This window comes from Melospiza melodia, chromosome 2 (genome assembly GCF_035770615.1).
Source record: "Melospiza melodia melodia isolate bMelMel2 chromosome 2, bMelMel2.pri, whole genome shotgun sequence".
Classification (NCBI taxonomy): Eukaryota; Metazoa; Chordata; class Aves; order Passeriformes; family Passerellidae; genus Melospiza; species Melospiza melodia.
The window spans coordinates 133,629,063-133,649,770 of NC_086195.1; the positions used below are offsets into that span (position 1 = coordinate 133,629,063).

At 39.6% G+C, this 20,708-nt stretch overlaps 1 protein-coding gene across 1 annotated transcript in view; it reads left to right on the plus strand.

Moving 5' to 3' along the window:
• The first annotated feature begins 2,305 nt into the window (after nt 1–2,305).
• SAMSN1 (SAM domain, SH3 domain and nuclear localization signals 1) overlaps nt 2,306–20,708 on the plus strand; it is a 34,299-nt gene continuing 15,896 nt past the window's right edge. The window contains exons 1-3 of the mRNA XM_063150056.1: nt 2,306–2,486; nt 18,551–18,622; nt 19,206–19,361. Of these exons, the coding sequence (XP_063006126.1) occupies nt 2,430–2,486; nt 18,551–18,622; nt 19,206–19,361 (285 nt within the window). The 5' untranslated portion in view covers nt 2,306–2,429. The remainder of the gene's footprint in view (nt 2,487–18,550; nt 18,623–19,205; nt 19,362–20,708) is intronic.

A 20,708-nucleotide genomic window follows, 5' to 3' on the forward strand; every position in this document is an offset into this window, starting at 1 on the left:
GGAATAAGTTACAGGCAATCATGTCAAAGAGAATACTAAATATAAGAATTTTTCTTTAAATATTACACAGGTACTCATTCCCCTTTGAAATATTAGCTTCAAATACAGAGGATATAAGCACAAAGCTTATTATTAATTTTTAATTCAGAAGAGCTCCTTTTGAAACCTAATGGTTAACTAATTTAAATGAACTTAATGTTATATATGTTTGATTTTCTTCCCTTTGTTACTTTCTAAAACTGGTGGGTCAACCTTCCAAGGGCAAGAACATAATCAGGTCAGCCTTCAAGCTGCTATAATTTTTCTGATATGTGGATGAGGAAAGGAAATAGATATGGGTGGGTACTATATCTCTTGAAATAGCCTCTTTCTTCCTGTTTAACAATAAATATTCTACAGAAAGGAAGCTCATATATTACTCTTCAGCTGAGTTCCCATTTTATTAATCATGAAGATTTTAACAGTGGCCTGAGACAGGAAATCACAGTCTAATGATCAGCAGAGTCTGATTTAATCCTCACGTTTGGATCAGATTAAATAGAAAACCAATATAATGCAATGTAAATCTATGGAGATAATAATCAAGTTTAATTACTATTAAACATACATGCAGCTTTTGTAGCAACTTATGGTCCTACTGAATTACTGAGGCTGATTAAATATCCATGGCAAAACCTCCTTCTGCTTAGAAACTTAAACTGACGTTTCAGGTGGTCTTTTCAAATATAGGGAAAAAATATCTCTGAGCAAACCATTATTAGAAATTAATTTATTAGTAATAATCTCAATAATTAGGAACTCTAATGGATATGTTTTCAATAATAAAACCCTCATATTCAACTTTGGTTTAAATTAGTATTGTTCTAATTAAAATGTGAAGTGAGGCTTCATGGGCTGAGGTTCAAAACACTCCACTGCAGCCCACTAACCCAGAGATTTTTGGGCCTATATTTGACAAAATTTCAGTACCTTAACCCCAGTTCCTCCTCCCCTTCTTACCAATCCCCATCTTAGAGGACCTGGTAAGGAAAACCTCATAATACCATTAGTGTATAACAATTATTCCTTCATCAGTCAGTCTCAGTCCATCCAGCTGCCCATCCTTTAGAACCCAAAAACCCTCAAAACTTCTTTTAAGCATTTAAAGAGAAGTCCAAATAGCAAGTCAAAATGGGAATTCATCTGATGAGCATGTCTTATCCCTCCTTGGAATATTCATATAGTAGAAGAGTAGTTTAAAATAGCTTTTATTTATGCCAAAATTATGAATTAAGGCTGCTTAGGAAAAGATAATTTTGAAAAAAATAACAAAATTCTGGAAAAAAATTACCACAGCTTTTTTCTTGACAGTTACTCCTGAACCTTTTTCTTGCAACTTACTAAGACATTTCCTTTACATAGAATCTTAACTTCAGATTTAATTGAAGCTCTGTGAGGACCCTGAAAATTTGGGGGTTGAAACTGAGAATTTGCCTCCATTGCTCAGCAAAATGTTGGGAACATTTAATAGTTTCAAGGTTGGCGGCCTATGATTCACAACAAATAAGTTTTACTAAGGATGTTCAAGACTTGTTTTCTTCTCTAAGATAAAAAATAAATCAAGGAAAATGACGCAGGAATTTAAGCTCTTTTAATAGCTCCATTTTATTTTAGCTTTTGGGCTGGTTTCCAAGACATTGTAGAGGATCTCTGTCATTTTCCTCAGCCTCTTTGTTTAAAGTCTTCTGTAAGACTTGCCTTTTCTCCCAGTGACTTTTTCAGTGAATCAAGGAAAATGGAGGACTGAAAAGTGCTGTTTCAGGGTGTCTCAGTTCTGTGATGAATGGCAAAAAATTATTCCACCATGCAAAAGAAAAAGATGGCTTTAGATAATTCCCTTCTCTACCAAACAGCAACCTTTAATCTCATTTCTTTTATTGAATTGCTGGAGAGCCAAGAGAGGAATGGAGGAGTTAGGGGCCAATTACACCCACAGTGTAGCTCACATCTGGTATCAATAATAGTTGATATTATTGTTCTTGGTCGTCTGAATATCAGCCCACCTTCTTCACACTCAAGTCCCAGCTCTGGTGGAAATAAAGGTGCACTTAGTGCCATAGGGCTCGGGAGAGAAAAATTGAGAGAGGAAAAAAGAATTATTTTCTTGAAGCTGTCCAAAACATTTCTACTTTGACCCCTACCCTAATTTTCAACTCCTGTCCTTGGTGCACCTTTCTTGTCCCCGTCACTTCCTCCCTTCCTTCCTCACCCCCTCCCCAAAGGAAGGACTCAGTTTGCTGCCCCATGCCACAAGGCAGCCCAGTGAAGTCACATCCTGGTAGAATAAGGAACTGCATAACCCATGCACACGTCCGGAGTGCCTTCCCTTGCACTCACTTTGGTCACAAATTCAGAGCAGTTGCACTTCCAGTGGATTTACTGAGTTAAACATGCTGAAGAGAAAACCATCTAACGCATCTGAGAAGGAGAAAAGCCAAAAACCAAAGGTAAGAATGTCATGGTTTTGTCATTAATTAATAATAATAACAGGAATTCTTAACAATTTTTAATGCGAGGGTTTCCTCTTAAATCCTAACTTCAGGATTTTCTTATGTGCTTGCAACTGCCTCAGTGCTATAATCTCAGGAATCTGTCTGCATACGCTCACTTTATAATAGTAAAGAGCCAATTCAAGGAATCATCATTGTGAAGCTGCTATAGCTGTGCTAATGAATTCCAGTGATGGACCTTTTCTGTAGTTTTATGCTCTACATCGGTCTTTTAGCAGATGAGCACCCAAAATCCCCTCTCTCCATTTCATCTGTGATAAACCAATGATGTCCCAGAAAGGGGTGTAAGAATTAGTGAAGAATCGGTGAAGAATTAGAAAATCTATACATTTTTTCCCTTATTTTAATAAATTTGCTTTTGCATCACCATAACCACAGGAGAAGAGGGTACTTGGCAGTCAGTGCTTGTCATCTTAATTTCTCTGGGAATCATTAAAATATCAGCCTGAAATAAATACTCTAAGCAAACTGACAACGTGCTACACTGGACGCTTTCCACAATCTGGAGTTGTAAGAAAGGAAGTGAGAGTTTTGCAAGATGCATAAGGATGTGTCCAATGCTGGAAATTTCTTTTCAGTCTCTGCACTGGATTGAGTGCAAAATTACCTCTGTGCATTGTATTGTAAAAGTATTGTAGAGTATTGCAAGTCTGCAGTGCAACAGCTACTGCTCAACCGGGGTACTTCAGCCTCCATTTCTGCCTCATTTGTCAGTGATGAAAATTTACCAAAGACATTAGAAAACTCTTTTAGTATTTCTCTGCTTTCAACTGTTGTTTCCCAATTTACTGATCCTCTTTCTCATTGTTTGGGAATAGACCTCCCTCAGTGACTTCTGTGTCCTAAGAGATTACTGCAGACACTGTTTCAGCAAGGAGGTCTTGTGGTTTCACACTGCATTGGCTTTTGTAGACTGTGCTTGCAATTTTAGACCATGACTCATTAACAGTTAGAATTAATGGCTTTTTCAATGGATTTGAAATGATTTGATATTATTTTTCCCCACATTTTAATTTTTTTTTAAGCATTGCGCTGGTTGTCTTGGTATGCATTTTTTTCTGCTTATTCATAATACCCTGTTTTAATGGCAGGGAAGAATTATAATTAATATCTAAGTACATTATTGATTAAACAAAAAATTACCATAGAAGATCCTGGGAATGGGCTTTGTTTCCCTCTCTTTAAAATTTTCAAAGTTTTAAAAGAGAGGGAAACAAAGCCCATTCCAGCCCAGTTTTGGCCACTCTTCTCTTCCAAAATAAGTCATTCCTTAACAATAGTCTGATTTTTGTTTCTAAAGGCCCACTTTTGTACAGAACTGTGTACACTTTCCACAAGGGGAATGCCTTTGCTGGATGTGCTGCTCACGATCAGGGCAGGGGAGCAGACAGCCCCACATTGCACAGAACAGGAATCTTTCTTTGTAGCACGTTTCAAAACTCGTCCCAGGGAAGCAACGTAAATCCTCAAGTTGCTTAATGCTGAGTTGGGTAAGATGGGGCACAAGTCCTCACCTCTTGGAGAAGTTACAGGATTTCACAAGTGACCTCTGTGGGTCATGTCCTGGCTGGCCCTGCTCTGTGCTGGCCACATTTGGTCCCTCCTCATGCTCACGTGGCATGATACCATTGCCACTGGGCAGGTCCTGGGCTACCTCACCTTGCCTTTAGGCCACTGAGACATCCCAGTGTCTCCAAAACATCCACACAGACCTGTGGACAGCTATAAGGCCTGGTTTTCATTTTAAATGAAAATCAGTTTTGCAGCCTTAGACCCTCAAAGAGGACACCGAAAAGATCTTTTTACGTAATTGAATCTTTTCCATCGTGACTACTTGTCTTTATCACAACTGTATGAATTTTTGTGTGTTAATTAGAGTGTTTCACCAATATTTTCTTTTAAATCCTTTTGGTTTTATTACTTTCTAATGTGAAGAATACTGGCACGAATTGATGCCTTTTGATAAAGATTAATGAATATCACATAAGGCCAGTGTAAAGCCTTTCTCAAGGCAACTTGCTGTCCCTGTTTAAAACCCCTCATGGAGGTGGGCAATTCAATGACCAATGCAAGAGTAATTCAGGTTCAATATCTCACTGTTCACTATGTGCAATGCAGTTGCCTTATTTATTATTGTGGTGCTAAGAGACTTCTGCAGATGTGTTAGATGCTGCATAGACAAAAATCTATTTTAATGCTCTCAGTGTACACTATGAAAAAGTTAATCTATGCCACAAAAGAATAGTTTTGCAGGGTTTTTTTGTCATTCAGCAAGATTTCAGTAGTGCTGCAGCCATGCTAATAACTTCTTTCAATGTCTGGAAACTCTTGTGTATTCATGGATATGCATAAAACTACTGAATGTGTTTATATAAATAAACATTCATTGTTAGGCAAAAAGACATCTAAACCAGGTGTAATTTCAGAGAAAACTGGGAGAGAAATGAGACAGAAATGCATTCAAAAGAGATACTGGAAGGATTTTGATCCTTTGCAAATGTTTATCATTGTAGCTGTTCATACTAGTGCACATTTATACCTTGCATAACAGCTCAGGAAGCTGAATTATAAAGGAAAAGTCTTAAGGGTTAAAAATACCCTGCTTAATATTGAAGAAATTCAACCAACTGAAGGGTTGAAGCTCTCTATTCCAAGCCTATCTGATGTAACCTATCTGTCTATCCAGGACCTTAAATGACTTTTAGGAAGTTTTGTAAGACACAAAGAACGTGTGCATCTCCCATCCCTCCCTTCAGGGAGTCCTTGCCTGCCCTCCTTTCATTCCTGCCAGATGAGACAGGGCTCGGTTTACACTGTGAGGCTGCTCAGAGCTGCAGAATTATCTGTGGGCAGGTGAGGTCAGCCAAAGTAGGTCTTGCACAAAGCCCTGAGGTCCATGGTCACGCTGATGGCTGGAGTGGCTCACCGTGGCTCCTGCATTCCTGGAGCCGGGCAGAGCAGGGAAAGGACACATGTCCTAGATGTGCTTCAGCTCTGGGTCTGTGCAGTCTGTCCCACCACCCCTCAGAGAGCTGGGGAGGAGGAGAGCAGTTGGCTTGGAGGATGAAGGAAAGAGTCCTGAAATCACCTGGATTTCAGCCTCTCTGAGCCTTATGATGTTGCAGATGTCAGTGAATCTGGGGAGTGGAATGAAGCAGATCTAAAATGACGGCAAGACAAAACCACTCTAACAAATTATACAGGTTCTAGTCTTCTCTTTTGTACACCCTTCAGGCAGCACTATGCACGTAAAACCCCATTGAAGCACTTCACAGCTATTCTGCATTTCACTTTGCACTGTTTTACACATTTGTCCAGGTGTAAATAATCTGTAAAAGATCCCTGCATTCTTGCCCACTTGCCAGCACATGCAACGTGCTGGGCAGAACCTGCTTCTTTCTCTCTCTCTCTCTCTCTTCCCCTTTCCTCTGGACACAGCAAACTTGAGAACTGCCTGATGGTTCTTGGCTTCACTTCAACATGAAGCAAAGACGACTTTGTGCCATTTTTTCTGGCTTGACTGAAGAAAGTCTTGTGTCATTATTCTACATGACAGCTGATCTATGTTTATGCTAAAGGTTTGAGACGTTTTTGTTTCCTTATTCTGCTTCCAAATGCACTTGGTGCTTTGAACTCAGCTTACTTCTGGTATGTAAGACAATTCAGGGTCAATGCCTCTGCATTTCGTTTAGGCAAAGAAGATGTCCAATCTTCTAATTAAATCAATATTTGCTTACTTAGGTGATAAACCATTATTTGTTTTTGGGGTTATGAGAAAAGAGTAGCAAATCCAACGGGAGGAAACATTTCAATATGCAGATTTGTTCCCTAGTACAGTTTCATACCAGTAATTTTACTTTTTATAAGCTTAAAATGAAACCCTGACATTGCTGAAATCAATGCACATTTTTGCCATATTCTTGAGGCCAGAATTTCACCTTTTTATATTTTTTTCACAAAAGGCCTGATCCTGATTCTGACTTAAATGAATAAATTAGCTGTGATCCCATTGATTTCAGCAGGATTATCCTAGTACAGTTTATTGCTTGCCTAGGAGTTTGGAGCCTGTAATGCAGACTGATGCTATAAGCAAGTTTTTTGGTGCTACTTTTGTCTCAGATGGTGGCTCATGCCTCTCCAATGGGGAATACTTATGAAAGAGAAGAAAACAGAAAATAGGTACAGCAAACCTAAACACCAAAAATAATTTGAGTCATAATTAAAACTTCTGTAGGACAAGATCTGCAGTGAGGAGATTGCTCAGTGTTAATAAATATTAACTAGGATTTATCCTTGACTGGGGAAAGCTGAAGGTTTTAATTTTATTTCAAAGGTAAAGACTGGTAGAGTTATGAAGTTTTACATTCTTTTCTTTCCCCCTGAAATTTCAAGTGCATAATAAACAGCCAGTGCTAATGTCACAGATGCTAATTTTCACAACCATGACTGAAGTGATGTTGGTTTCCATTTGCATTTCATTCTAACAATGATGAGAGGTGATGAGTTGATGATAAGCTGTTTTCACCGCACTGCCCGCTGTGCAAATTTATGCTTATAGGCAAAGATGACACATAGTTCTGTCATTAAAGGGCTTTAGTGCATTGCCTCTTGAGCAAAGACTGTTTGTCAAAATCCATTTGAACTCTGGTAAATAAGCAGGAGCAGATGACAACATCTGGGAAGTATTTTTAAGAACCTGGTTTATGCTGTAAATACCTGTGGGCCTTTGGGGGGGGGGGTTCAGAGAAAAATAATGATACTTGTAAAAACCATGTGTGTGGAGATGGGGAAAGCAGGGATTGCAGGTGACACTTCAGAAGGTGTTTTCTGTCTCCCCTAGGCTTCATAAAATACTGGAACAAGGTTAGAGTGAACCTTGGGTTATTTCCCTTGTGTGAGTGGGCGGTTCTACAATCATCTCACTGCTTCTCTGACTTCTGCTATTTTTTCTTTATTTATATTATCATCATGCTTCACAGTCTTCAGCTAATTATTCTTTATTTTCATGAGCAGCTTCAGAAAGTTGTGTCTTAACATATATGTTAACATATCTCTTCTAGAAAGGTATTGAAATTAGAGGATTTTTTTTTTTTCTCAGCAGGAAGTAAAAGTCCAGGGTGTTTGTGGGGAAAGAGCAGTGATCTCTGACCTGGCCCTTGGCAGGAGGCTGATTAGGATGACCAGACTCCCCATTTTGATCAAAACATAGTCTCAAAACTCTTGGCTAGCTTTTGTTACAATGGAAAAATTATATCTGTGGCCTGTTCCAGTACTGATTTATTTTGTGTGTTCCCTTGATTAAGCATCTTTTGACATTTTTGTCAACTTCGCACAATACTCATTTAATTTGTTTTTCTTCCCTGTCTTGGTTTCCTTCACAGGCCAGGCTTAATCCTTAAGAGCAGAATATTTTAAAACAAGTGAGAGCAACCTTCTGAAGGGAATATTTACACATTAATATTCATTTTGCTTACAGTAACAAATCCAGGGTTTTGTTTGTTTTCTTAAGCAAGTAGGAACATTTCAAAAAGTCTGCCTGAACCACCTTATCCAGGCATTTTTAGAAACCAGACTATCAGCCACAGCATTTATAACTGTGCTCTCTGATAAATAACATAGCACAACAACCAAGGTGACACAAATCAGCATTAGATGCCTCCTAATGCTTTAAGAGTTGTTTAAGAGCAGTTGACTTACTTACTGTGTTTCTAGGAAAACCCAAATACCCCAAAGGAAACATTGGTTAGGATACCTGTCATTGCTGGGGAAAAAGCTGTAAAAATGTACGGGCAGGACTGGCAGAGGATGTGGCTTACAGTTTCCTGTACCTCCATATTCATCTAGTAATCTATGTCACAGCATAAATTCAGACAAAAGCTGCTATAAAGCCATCGCTTGGCAGCTGTAAAGGCACTTTCTGGGTGGCCACAAACACTTCAGCCAGGAGAATCAATCCCTTGGTATATGGGTAGAACCTGCTGGGAATACCCACTCCTGAGAAGGGGAAAAAAAGTCTTCTGGGTCTCTGTAATCACAATATCCCTTCAGCTTTCTGTTCTGGAAGGCTGCAACAAAGACAGCAGAGCTACTCCAGTTGTTAGAAACAGTTATACTCTGTTCCACAAATTGGCAGTGTCAGTGGTTTTGCTCAACACTTGCTGCTTGGCACCAGGCTACAGATTATATATGCTCAGAATATTTAGCATATCATATATCCTTGAAACCATCCTAATGGAAAACTTCATGAATCAGAGGTGTGTTGTATGCCTGTTGTTATTCCACAGGAAGATGAATGATCACTTATCTTTTTTCTAAGTGAAATCTCTTCTGTATTAATGCTTACTCTAACTCTTGTAGTTTAAAAAAAAAATTATTCCACTTAAAGTGCACCCAAGAGCATGTTCTTACTATTTTTTTTTTCTTCTTAAACCTGAGAGTGAAATTCCAGCCTGTGGAAAAGTTTGGAGATTTCTTCAGGCAAGCTACTTCTTTGACTTTGCACAATATACACCTTTCTGCTACTTTTCCTCTCCATACTTTCTTTAGTTTATTCCATGGATACACAGAAATCTGATAATGACTTCACCTGTACAGAATCTTCAGGCTGCTTAGTTGCCAGTCATAACATCTTCTGGCCCCTTTCTGGAAAGCTGAACTTCAAGAGCAAAGGGTTTTCTATCTTATCACCCAGCACTGAAGCTGAAAAGTGTTCTCTGGCAACAAGCTCTAGTGACCTGCTAGTTTGCACCATTATGTATTCTGGGAGGAGTAAAAGGACTTCTTTTAGTCCTTTTCCTACCCTTCTTTGTCTTCATCTCTTTTAGCATCTTCCCAAGAACAACCATGTAAGCTAACACTGCTGAACTTGATTTCCATGAGGTGCTGAATGGTCACTTCCTTGAGAGCTGTAAGAAGTGAGAGTTCCCCTACTTGTCCATGCTGACCTGATGTGGTAGCTTTGGTAGGTGTGCTGTTCTTCCAGGTATGTTGAAGGACAAGTGGGACATGAGTCCCTGAATACTGGAGTACTTGGCTTTAGGTTTTTCTGCAGTGCTCCTCATGGCTTCCTTCGGGAGAGGAGAAACACCAGAGGAGTTCTGCTCCACCAGAAAACATGCTGCAGTTTTGTGTCTTCCCTCTACCATTATCTTTGAGACAGAGGTGGAGATGTGTCACTGACAGGGCGCAGCCATGAGACAGAGAAATCAGCTTCACTTAGTGACAGCACAGCCCAAAGCAGATGTGTGAGGAGGGGGCAACAGTGGCCGAGCCAGCTGAGCGAGCTCACGTGGCTTCTCTGCTGCCTGCACCTGTGCAAAGGGGATGCTCAGCTCTGCTGCTCCTCAGTGGTTTCACTGGCCACAGCTGCGCTGTTTTGCTCTTGCATTTCTGTCTCCCTGCCTCCTTTAAGATCAGATGTAATGCTCAAAAACCACTTCAAAAAGCTGAAAAGGGGACGTGGTTCACTGATGGTTAGAGCAGCTCAGAAGCTGTGGAGAGGTTGCATGAAATGACTGATGGTGGTAGAGCAGCCATCCAGCTCTAGCACAAGCACGTGGCAGGGCTCTTCTGATGTTGATTACTGGCATGTTTACATCTTTTTCTTCCTGTCTCTGTAATGGAGTTTGCACTTTTAATATATCTTGGTAATTGTGGTAAACTATTTGAAAATGTCTTGGTATTTGCGATTTTAGCCAGTATGTGAAGGAATGGAAAGAGGCAATATCTTCCTACCCCTTCAAGACAGCTTAAAATAATGTAGTTGGTAGAGTTCCCTTTGCAGTGATAGGCCTGATTTCAGTAGGATTTGGAATATGTCCTTAAATCTGGGGTTCAAAGAACACCTCAAAGCCCTCACTGGTGTCGCTGCCTCAGGAGCAGCATTTTACTGGTGTCTCTACTACGTGTGGTTCTCGTGGAAGCTGCTGGAGCAGGGGAGGGGGAAAATGCTCAGTCTCACTCTTCTCATGTGTCAGAATGAAAACACACTTCAGACACCTGGAACACTTGTTTTTTGTGAAATGAAGCTGTCGTTTTCCACTGAGCTATGATCACAACAATTTATGCCACAGAGATAATCAAATGGAGAGAGGGGAATACATATGCTCTTACTGGTACTCCAGTGAGCTGTTGGTTGTATTATTTCCTTTTCTGGAGTGACCTGAACAGAATCAGAATGATATCTTCAGATTCCTAGATTTTTTTCCCCTAGGATTACAATTATAGAGCTTACACTACAAAGCAAAAATGGAATTTAATACATTATAACTTGTGCTCTAAGAGGGATTCTTACACACTCCTGAATCATATGGAAAGCCTGAGCTGCCAACCTTCTTTCAGCTTCCATACAAAACCAAAAGCTTGCTGAACTTATAAGTTCAAAAGTCCCAGGAGCATATTTAGGATTCCCAGGCATAAATTGTGTGAGCATGTCCAGTTTTTGAAGCCTGAGAAGCTGCAATGAAGTGCCACGTGTGCTTTCTTTAACTGGACAGTAAGGATAAATTTGGCCTGTTGATGACAACAAGCCGACATTGGAACACAGCCATTAGACAAGGGAGGACACAAGAAAAAGCAAAAATGGTGACCCTAGTCTACATTTCAAAAGAGTCAAAAGTTAAGCCACTCTAATGAACCTAGTATTTTATTTCTTTGTTGCTTTTTTTGCTTTGTTTTCCGATATAAAAATGATTTAAATAAATGGACAGATAGATCTGATGAAGCACTCAAATTCACAGTGACTGATGATGAATACTGCACTGAATTTTGCTTCTCTACTGTAGTGCATCTCCATTAAGGCAATTTCAGCTAATCTCACTATGGATTCATTAATCAAGTGTAGTCAGGATGTCTGAAGCGAGATAATGAGAGGGAAGAATGGCCTATTGTTTGGATCTTATTCTTCAGCTAGTTATTTTGTTTATCATGTCCCATAATATTTGTACCTCCATAAACAAGTTCCAGTTGCAATTAATTATCATAGTAGATGACTGGGACACCTTTACTTACAAATTCAAAATCATTCCATAATAGATCAATTAAGTTTGGGCTCTCTTTACATCACATGCCTATACAGTGTCAGTTAGCAGTGAAATGGAAGCAAGGTGGACTGGTGCTTTTTAAAATTTCCTCCCTTTATCCAAAGATGCAAGCATCCACAGAGATAAAGTCCCTAATCCCATACCTTTTTCTCTAAGCACTAATATCCTGCAGCATCAGCAGTCCTTAGTGTCTTCCAAAATTTCTCCTCTAAAATGCCCAAGAAAAGATTTGTTCATTTTTTACTTACTTTTTACTCATTTAGGATTACATACTGTATATCTGCCCCACATAAAGCTGTCACTATATTACTTCAAAAAAAGAAAAGTTGAGGTTCTAAGAGCCCGGTGGGTTTGGAGACTGCTGAAGATGGGAATGTTTATAAGCTCTGTGATATTAACTGCAGCACTCAACCTCAGGTGACATAAAGCATGCAAAAAAGAACTTTCTGTCAGTTTTATTATTTCTAAAAAGGTTCCCCTTGAAAGAGAAGAGTGACCTTGCTCTGCTGAGCTGACATATGCCACTGAATTAATGGCTGGGCTTTGCTGTAGGGAAGCTTGCAGAAACATTACAACTCCAATGGCTGAGTTTGCTGCGAACATTAATCAGGGGAACCAAGATGATGTATCAAACACTCATTTAAAAGTAATAAAAACTAACTCTCTTTCTGGCCCCCTCCCCCAAGTTCCTTAGAATTAGCTTATTGTTGGTCATTACCTGTTGTCAAGGGTAAGGCTGCAGTAGGGCAGTGAAACTCGTGTAAGGGCTTTCTGGAGTTTGCTTACTCTTCAGAAAAAGAACAAACGAGCTTTTGGGACGGTCACACTTGACCGTGGCTTAGAGGTTATTTTTTTAATCTTGTTTTCATCTGGAAGGTCGTTTGAAGGAACACCTTTCACTGAACAGCCACATTCCCACCTCCTCTGGCAGTGTATGCTGGTTCCCCAGTTGTGGGTGTGCTGGCCAGGCCTGGGGGTCCCTGCAAAACTGAACCTTTGGGGCTGGATTCTTCTCAGCCCCTCTTCAGGCAAATGTATTTTTGTCTTTATTTAGTCAAACATGCTTGTGAGTAATTTCTCTCACGCAGGAAATCCAGCAAAACCCTGCAAGGTCAGGACCTAGATAACACACAGCATTATTAAAATCATGCTGTTTAAGTAAGCAGGGAAAGGACTTTAATTGAAGCTGCTAGGTGATTTGGTTTTAAAATGTGAGAATTCGTCTGTGAATTCAGCGGGTTTGAAGAGGAGGAAGTTTCAGGAGAGAAAAGATGTTGGTATTTAAGGGATTAAAGATCAAAGCCTGCGATGCTTATGTAGTGTTTAACCAGCCTTTACTCAGGCAGTGCTCCCCTCTACGGCAGTGATGGTTTTGTGGAGGGTGGATTTCAAGGCTCATCCCTCGGTGTTTCTGCCCATGTGTAAATGAAGGGTAGAAAAAGGATAGCAGGGAGGTGGAAGTGCACATGATGCCAAATCCTTAGCTGTCATTTTCATAGCTCCTCTGAGTTTGTCACACATCCTTAACCTTCTTTTAAAGTCATTTTCTTTTCATGGTTTTGTGTGCCACTGAAAGTCACTTTTAATTAAATGTCATATAAATAATAAAGTCTTAATTACATAATTATTGGAAATACCTGTGTGCACACTCCCAGAATTGGACAGACTGCCAGAAGAGCACTTGGAGTGACTTTTCTCATTGGGAACTGAGAGTGCTCTGCAGGAACAATGGTGCTCAAAACTCAGGGTCAATGTGCATTTAAAGAAAGTGGAGTCAGGTTCCTCCTCCACTTGCACATTTTGCAATACTCACTTGCACAAAACTTTCCGAGTGTTAAGACTGGCATTTCCTAAATTGCTTCCTTATTCAGTCCCTCTCAAAGATGTTTAATCAACACAGCACTTTTTATTTTTTGCCTGACCAAAATGCCTCTTTGCTCAGATGTCCTACATGGCTGCCCCTTCCAGGGGAAGACTTACAGACCTTGCAAAAAATCCCATAGCAGCTCTGCCCTTCTCTCAGCTGCCCCAGTGCCTGCCCAGGGCAAGGTGCCCCTGGAAGGACTGGAGGCTGGTTTTTAGTGGTGACCCTGACTGGGTTACTGGGAACTCCGTGCCTGGTGTCAGCAGGGAGTCAGGGCTGAGGGACAGAGGCTGGTACCACTTAGAGGCACTGATAAAACAGCTGCTCAGTGTTTACTTTGGAGAGTGCAGTTTGTTCACCTGGAGGAGTGTTAGTTATGATTAACTCATTTTTTTAAATTCAGCTCTGCTTTTTCAGTGCTTTTCCACTGTTAAAATTGGGGTGTTTGATCTGAGGCTTGGTGGTGGCAGTTCTGTTCAAGGTCCACTTTGCTCCCCTCTCTCCCCCACCTCCATGCAGCTACTGAACACCAGGCCATGATAACAACCAGCCTTTTATAGAGTCATTTTTAAGCCAGTTAAAAATGCCATTTCAGTAGATTGCTCTATTTGAGTTAGCAGGAACAAGCTGTATCTTTTTTATTGCTTTTGACTGGTGAAGTGCAAGGTTTAGGCCGTGTTTCATGTGGGCTATAAAGTTATATTAATGTGTTGGTTAGTGGTCAGAAGTTCTGTATGTGTAACTAATGTGTAAATAGGAAAAATTCCCTGTGGTACAGAGGTCATGATGTTTTCTCTTCTGTTGCTTCCCTTACCCTTTGGAGAGTCACTTAATCTTTTATGTAAATTCTCATTCTTTATACAGAAGTGAGGATTTTTTTCGTGGTGTTTGGTTTGTGGGGTTTTTTTCCCACAGAACATCCAAAAAGCTATAAATTGCTGTCTTGCCATCTGGGAAAGTAGGAGACAATTCTTTTGATTATCTATGCAAGAAGATAAGCTAGCAGAGTGGAAATATTCATCCCTACTCGGTAACTCTTTCATTCTCAGAGTGGTCTCCTCCTTCTGAAGGGACCAGAACCATCAGGGAATAGAACAAATGAATCAAATCCTGATCTCCACTTATCTTCATCAATCAGAGCAGCAAGAACAGGCTGTTCTCCTGAGGGCTGCTGGATCTGCTCTCAAAAAAAGAGGGAAGAAGACAAGTGTCTGTGGCAGGCAAGGAAATTGAGCAACATGCTGAGCTCCCTTTTTATTACTTCCAGTGTCCACGTTTGCCCCTGTACAGCTTACATGGTTTGGGGAGTCTAAGGATGAATGGAAGCTAAAAATTAAAATGCATGGGGGAATTTGAAGAGATTTACTTGTGTGAGAGGGTCAGTACAAAGCCTTTGACACATGCAGGATTTAAAACATATTTTGAATAGGACTTGAAGCAAAATATAATGGGCCAGAATTTATGACAGCAGGCAACCACATTGCTGAGCAGTGTGAATTGTCCACAGAAAAATATGGGATGAATATCTCCCATAATGATTATTTATCAGGATAACTGCAGTCAGTTTTGGCTCAAAGGTTGTTTTTAGACACAGGGAAGCTCTGACTAGTTTGTCACAGACAAGAACTTAGTTCTCCTGTACGTTCTACAAGGGAAGGATCATTCATAACATAAAGACATGGATTGCAGAACCTGTTGTTGTCCTACTATTTGCATACCATACCATATTATTTTCTAGGGAAAATGATAGGCTATTTACAGTCAAGCCAGACAATCAACTGCAGACTGTCCAAATTAAAATAAACAACAATTACATAGCACTTATCCCTTTAAAAGGGTTATTTAAAATTCCTGGATTTCAGGGAATAAATGATATAGGAGAAGGAAGAAGGTTTTCAAATACTGAAAAGTGTCTTTGATATTTTCTATTATGTTAGTTTGGAATACTGAGCGGGAAGAGATGAAAGTTAATGCGTTGATTTATAGAAATTATTTGATCGGCCCTTGTGCGGGAAAACACAGTTGTTTCTCCCTCTGCCCATGCCTCCATTAGATTTTACTGAGCGAATTCATATTTGCTTAACATATCCCTGGGTAGCTCTTGCATGAATTGAGCCAGGAAAACCACTTAACTTTATAGGATGCTGAATCCTGGTATCAAAAGTCAATAGCGTATTTTCTCTTAGTAGCTTTGCATTTACTTTAAAAGCTTCCCTTCACCTGGAAATAAGGCCCGTCCATATCTTCACAAGGTAGGTGTTCCCTGACACTAATGCAGTGACTGACACTACTGAAAGTAATAGTCCCATTCCCTTTGCAGCCAGGAGCCCCTAAATCTGCTTTTTGTTATCAGTGTAATGGGGTTGGATACATTTTTAAAAGGTGGTGCCTATTGATTACTTAATGGAAAAAGTTAGTGTAGAGAACTGCTGAAGCAGCCCTATTCAGTGCTCTCCAGTGCAGCAACACCATTATCTAGAACAGTGGAAATCATCCTGTAACCCTTATTAATATTTAATAAGGATGAAGCAGCATTGAAGTACACTACCAATAGCCCCAGGCTCCTGCACGTGTAGGATATAAGGTTGTTTCGAGGGTCAAAAAAGAATAACTGTGCTCAAGTGTTTATAGGTAAGACCAACACTAAACAATGTTTTCCCTCTTGTTCTCTTTAAACTATTTCCAGCACATCTGCACTTTAATATACACTTATTCCTACTAGACATATTGAAGTGTTGGAATGCAACAGAAAGGTCAGTGTATGTTTAGAGATTGCTGAGACAATTTTATACTTTCCCTTCCCAGTGTTGCTGTGAATCCCAGGCTTCCTTCTCCCTCCTGCTCTGTGCTGCAGGGCACATTTGGCTGGGCTGACAAGCTAGTCAAAGGTGTTAATCCTGTCTAATAGAACCATAATCCTCAAGGCTGTGTTTTTATATCATACTATTGAGCTAACCCCTTGTCACAGGATGTTCTTCATCTACTTAATAGCAAAGCTTTATATGGGAATTTTAGATAAAATTAAATGTACAATTCAAATAGTAATTTTCAGTTCCACAATGTAAGAAAAAACAAACCACAGTGTTTAGACAACAGAGATTTTACGATCAATAACAAATGATTTTTTTATTTTCTTTTTTATTTTCTCCTCAGTGAATAGTAAATGTCATTATAGTTGTCCAAAAATATTCACGAATCTGGGTCAGTTTCTTCAAATAACCTTTGGCTGGAAATATTTTTCAGGTTAGATGTGCCCAGAAATATAGGGCAGGGGGGGAAAAAAAGGTGTTATTATTCTTTTAAGCTGCACTGCTTAGAATATGGAGCCAAAATATGGGTAGGCTTTTCCCTTCCAACTGACTCTGCTCAGGCTCCCACTGCTTTGTCCACATTCATTTTTTGGGGGAGGGGGCAGAACTGGTTACTGAATAAGTTTGGGAAAACAGGGAAATATATCAAGGAGGGATTCCTCCTTAACTTCTCAGGAAGCAGGTCCATGCCAGCACTAAGTGAGCTCCCAAACCAGTCCTTTGCTCCTCCTCTTTGGTTGCCCAAAGGATGTTCTATCTCTGTTGCTCCTGAGGCTGCCTCATGGCCATTCTTGCCTGGTGGAGAAGATTGGAACTCTGTAATAGGAAAGCTGGGAGCTCCCAAGGCTTTTGTGAGTATGGACAGCAAAAGGAGGGAGCTGGAGATGCCAGGTGAAGAGTGCACAGTGGGTGCTTTAGAAATCTGGGGGAGATGAAAATATGACTCATGTGGCTGGTGGTGGGGGAAGGAAGCAATGGAACAAGGAACTACTTTGGCTGAAATCACATGGGCAAGGCAAAAGGATTAATAACTACAGGAAAAGCTGTAGCCCAGATACTCTGAAATCACTTATTAAATCAGACAGAGTGCATTTATTTTGTGGTTTACTATTTTGTTCAGTGTCTTTTTCCTCCAGAGGGGATTTTGAATACTCAGAAATAGACTGAGCTTATATTGCCTCATGTATAATAGAGAGCCCTGCTCAAGAACTCTCATACTGCATTAAAGATTTTCATTTAGTATGGAAGAGGGAAGTACTTAAAAAACCCAACCCATTCTAGACCCAGCTGTGAGTATTGGTGAAGACATAAAAACAAGCTCTTAAAGGCACTGTAGAGAGGATATATGTCCAAATTTTGGCTGTTTCTAGGGACACACTTAAAGGGACTCCCAGCTTGGCATCAATGTAATTTTATGCATTTTGCCCCCATGGGTAGTGCAGTGCCAGGCAGCTCTGCCTGAGCATGTCTGGCAGGTATTTCTGTATGACCCCACTCCTCAAAATCTGCTGTGCCACCTCCCTCCTTTCCATGCCATTTATCTTCATGGAGAAAGAGTTAAAACTAGAAGGAAGGCAGAGCAATCCATTCACTCCTAATGCACAACTCAGGTGATGCAGCTTTGTTAAGCCAAGTAATGCTGTAGCATGGCAGAAAATTGTACCCATCTATGTTTAAAAATCAGAATTTCTAATTGTAAAATTGATAAGAAAAGTAGAAGGCTTGCCTGATAATTCTGTTACTTACTCCCTTTTCAATGTGTGCATTGTAGACAAGATGTATTCATAATCCTCAGCAGTCCTTGCTCATTCCTGATGGTAAAGAATCATAAATTGTCTTCCCAGCTGCAAAAATACATTGTATAAATTGCCGCAATTTACACCACCACAACCAAGTCTATTGCTTGTATCATATTTATGATGACACTTTTTTTTTGAAACTCATAAACAAGTCTTTCTTACCTGCAAATAATGCATGGTTATTTACATACATAAGTAATGTGAAACAGATGTAGAAGGACTCATAATCATATCCATTACTTAATTAGTATTTGAAGCAGTATTGTTTCTCTGACTTATTTTTCTACTTCTGCCTGTACAGTCATAATTATTTTTTCCCCTACAGCCACCTCATATTTTCTTTCTAGCTGGATGCAGCAGTTCATGGCCCACTGATATGGGAGGGATTTTTAACGCCAACAGGTGGCTTGACAGTTTTTAAGTCTTAATAAGAGAACAAAGCAAAGCAGCAGCAGTGAGTCAAGGTTTGTCTTCTCTTCTTTTGCAGCGCACGAGCAGCTTTGGGAGCTTCGACCGTTTCAGGCACCACTCGATATCAAAGACAGATGATTCAGCTGAGGTCTGTAGAACCCAAACTTTGAATTTCTGCAGTTCACTTTCCCATGACAGTTATGCAAAAAACATTGGGAAGCTCTTGTGTAAATTTTGCAGTGCTGAGAACTTTACTTGTATACCTGCATTTGTTTGGTGATTGAGGCTCTGACAAAAAAAACCAAGAGAATCACACCTAAAATTTGGCACTTTGGTGTGAAAATAAAAACAAAACAACAAAAAAAAAAAAAAGTGCGCTTCACATTGATGCCTGCCCAACGTAACCAGCACTTTACAAGTAACCCACAGATGTCTCACTTTTGTTTTTAAGACCTCTGCAAAAATTCCCTGAATTGTTATTGATATTAGGGACAATAAATAATGGGAAACAACATTACCTACAAAAAAATAGATTTTCTTTCTGTGATTCATACATAGAGTATTGTGCTGCAAACCTGTTTAGGTACACAGTTTCCAAGGAAAATGGCAATGACTGAATATTGTCATGCTAACTGTGTTAGTGTCCTTAATATTTCCCTCTAATTTCTGCTGCAGCTTGCTGTATTTTATTTTTGTGGTGAGTTATTGCTTACTTTTTGATTTCAAAACAGATATCTGAGCTGGAGACTATAAGTGACATTGGGGAAGCAGTACAAATCAAAGCAGCAAGCAACGGAGGAAGCCTGAGTAAGAAGATGAGAGCCATTTCACTTACCATGAGGAAAAAGATGGGCAAAAAATACATCAAGGCACTCTCTGAGGAGATGGTAAATACAGCCTAAGAGCCTTGTGTTTGTTGGAAATACATGTGAAGCAGTAAAAATATTATGTGCATTTTTTCTGTTCATGTTTCAACTGTCCTCAGCTGTGACAAACCACAAAACCAGGGTAACAACACATACTGAACTAAGCCAGCTTTTGGTATGTACCTGCTCTTTCACGTGCTTTTTAGTGTACACACAAATCACACAGCAAGGGCTCAAGAGTCATAAGAATTTTACTTCATTTAATTTTGCTTTTTCATTGAGGAACATTTGTATAAGCACAAAACCCCTCCTCATGTGGACACGACACAAGGGACTATTGGTTGAACCCCATCATCAGTGTGATGCTCAGTGTGTACAAAAGTCTTCATTAAGAGAATTTATCTCCCAATACAAGAATTATTTCTTAAGTCCACTTTGTAAAGGTCAGCCAGCATCCTAGAGAATTCCAGCTCATATGACTTATCTCCTTTTACCTTATCTAATCTTAGTGGAACTATCTTTATTAAACATAAAAAACATAATCTTGCACATACTGAAAACCCTGTTTTCTCAGTACTTTGTGTCAGTAAGTTCCAAAATTTAAAACTATAAGAAAAAAAGCTTGTCACACGTAACAATCCCCCAAAAAATCTATCTAGTCTGCATCCTATCTCACATGTCAATGTAAGGTAAGTAAGGAAAATCAATGAGGAATGTCACAAGTAGAAAACAATTTTTCACAGGATACTTTAAATGCCTTTTGGAGGACCAAGACAAGGATTTGTATTTCATTAGTTTAGTTTTCTTTTATTTTTTTTTCTAAAGTGCAATCGATGATCTTTATATTATATTTTTATATTTCCTTTCTGCACATTTAAAGCAACAATTCCCATGACAGAAATTCAATGGATTATCTGGTTGGACACACATGTAGCATGATCTTCCTTCCTGCAGGAGATGATGGCAATCAATACCAGCCTCCTGATTAATCTGTTATGCTGCTGGCTGCTGTAACAAGCACAATTCTTGTTGGAAACCAATATAGTTCTTCATTTCAGTGCTCTGCCTGATATGTACCTGTATGGGTCTCTAATTCACACATGCACTGTCATTTTTTGCTTCATCATCTAACTGGTGAATAACTAATTTTTCCCCAAATACAATGTGCTGAAGGAAGTTTCAGTTGCATCAGGTATCACATGCAACATGATAAATTCTACTGAAAAATCCTTCCTTTTAAAAGATCATCCCTATTTAATTTATCAGTTACATCGTCTCTAACTTAACTGTGACTGAAATATGGATCTTATTGTTCTGAACAGGCTGTGACTCCTGAGGTGTGATTTATTGGGATAAACTCAAGGGGCC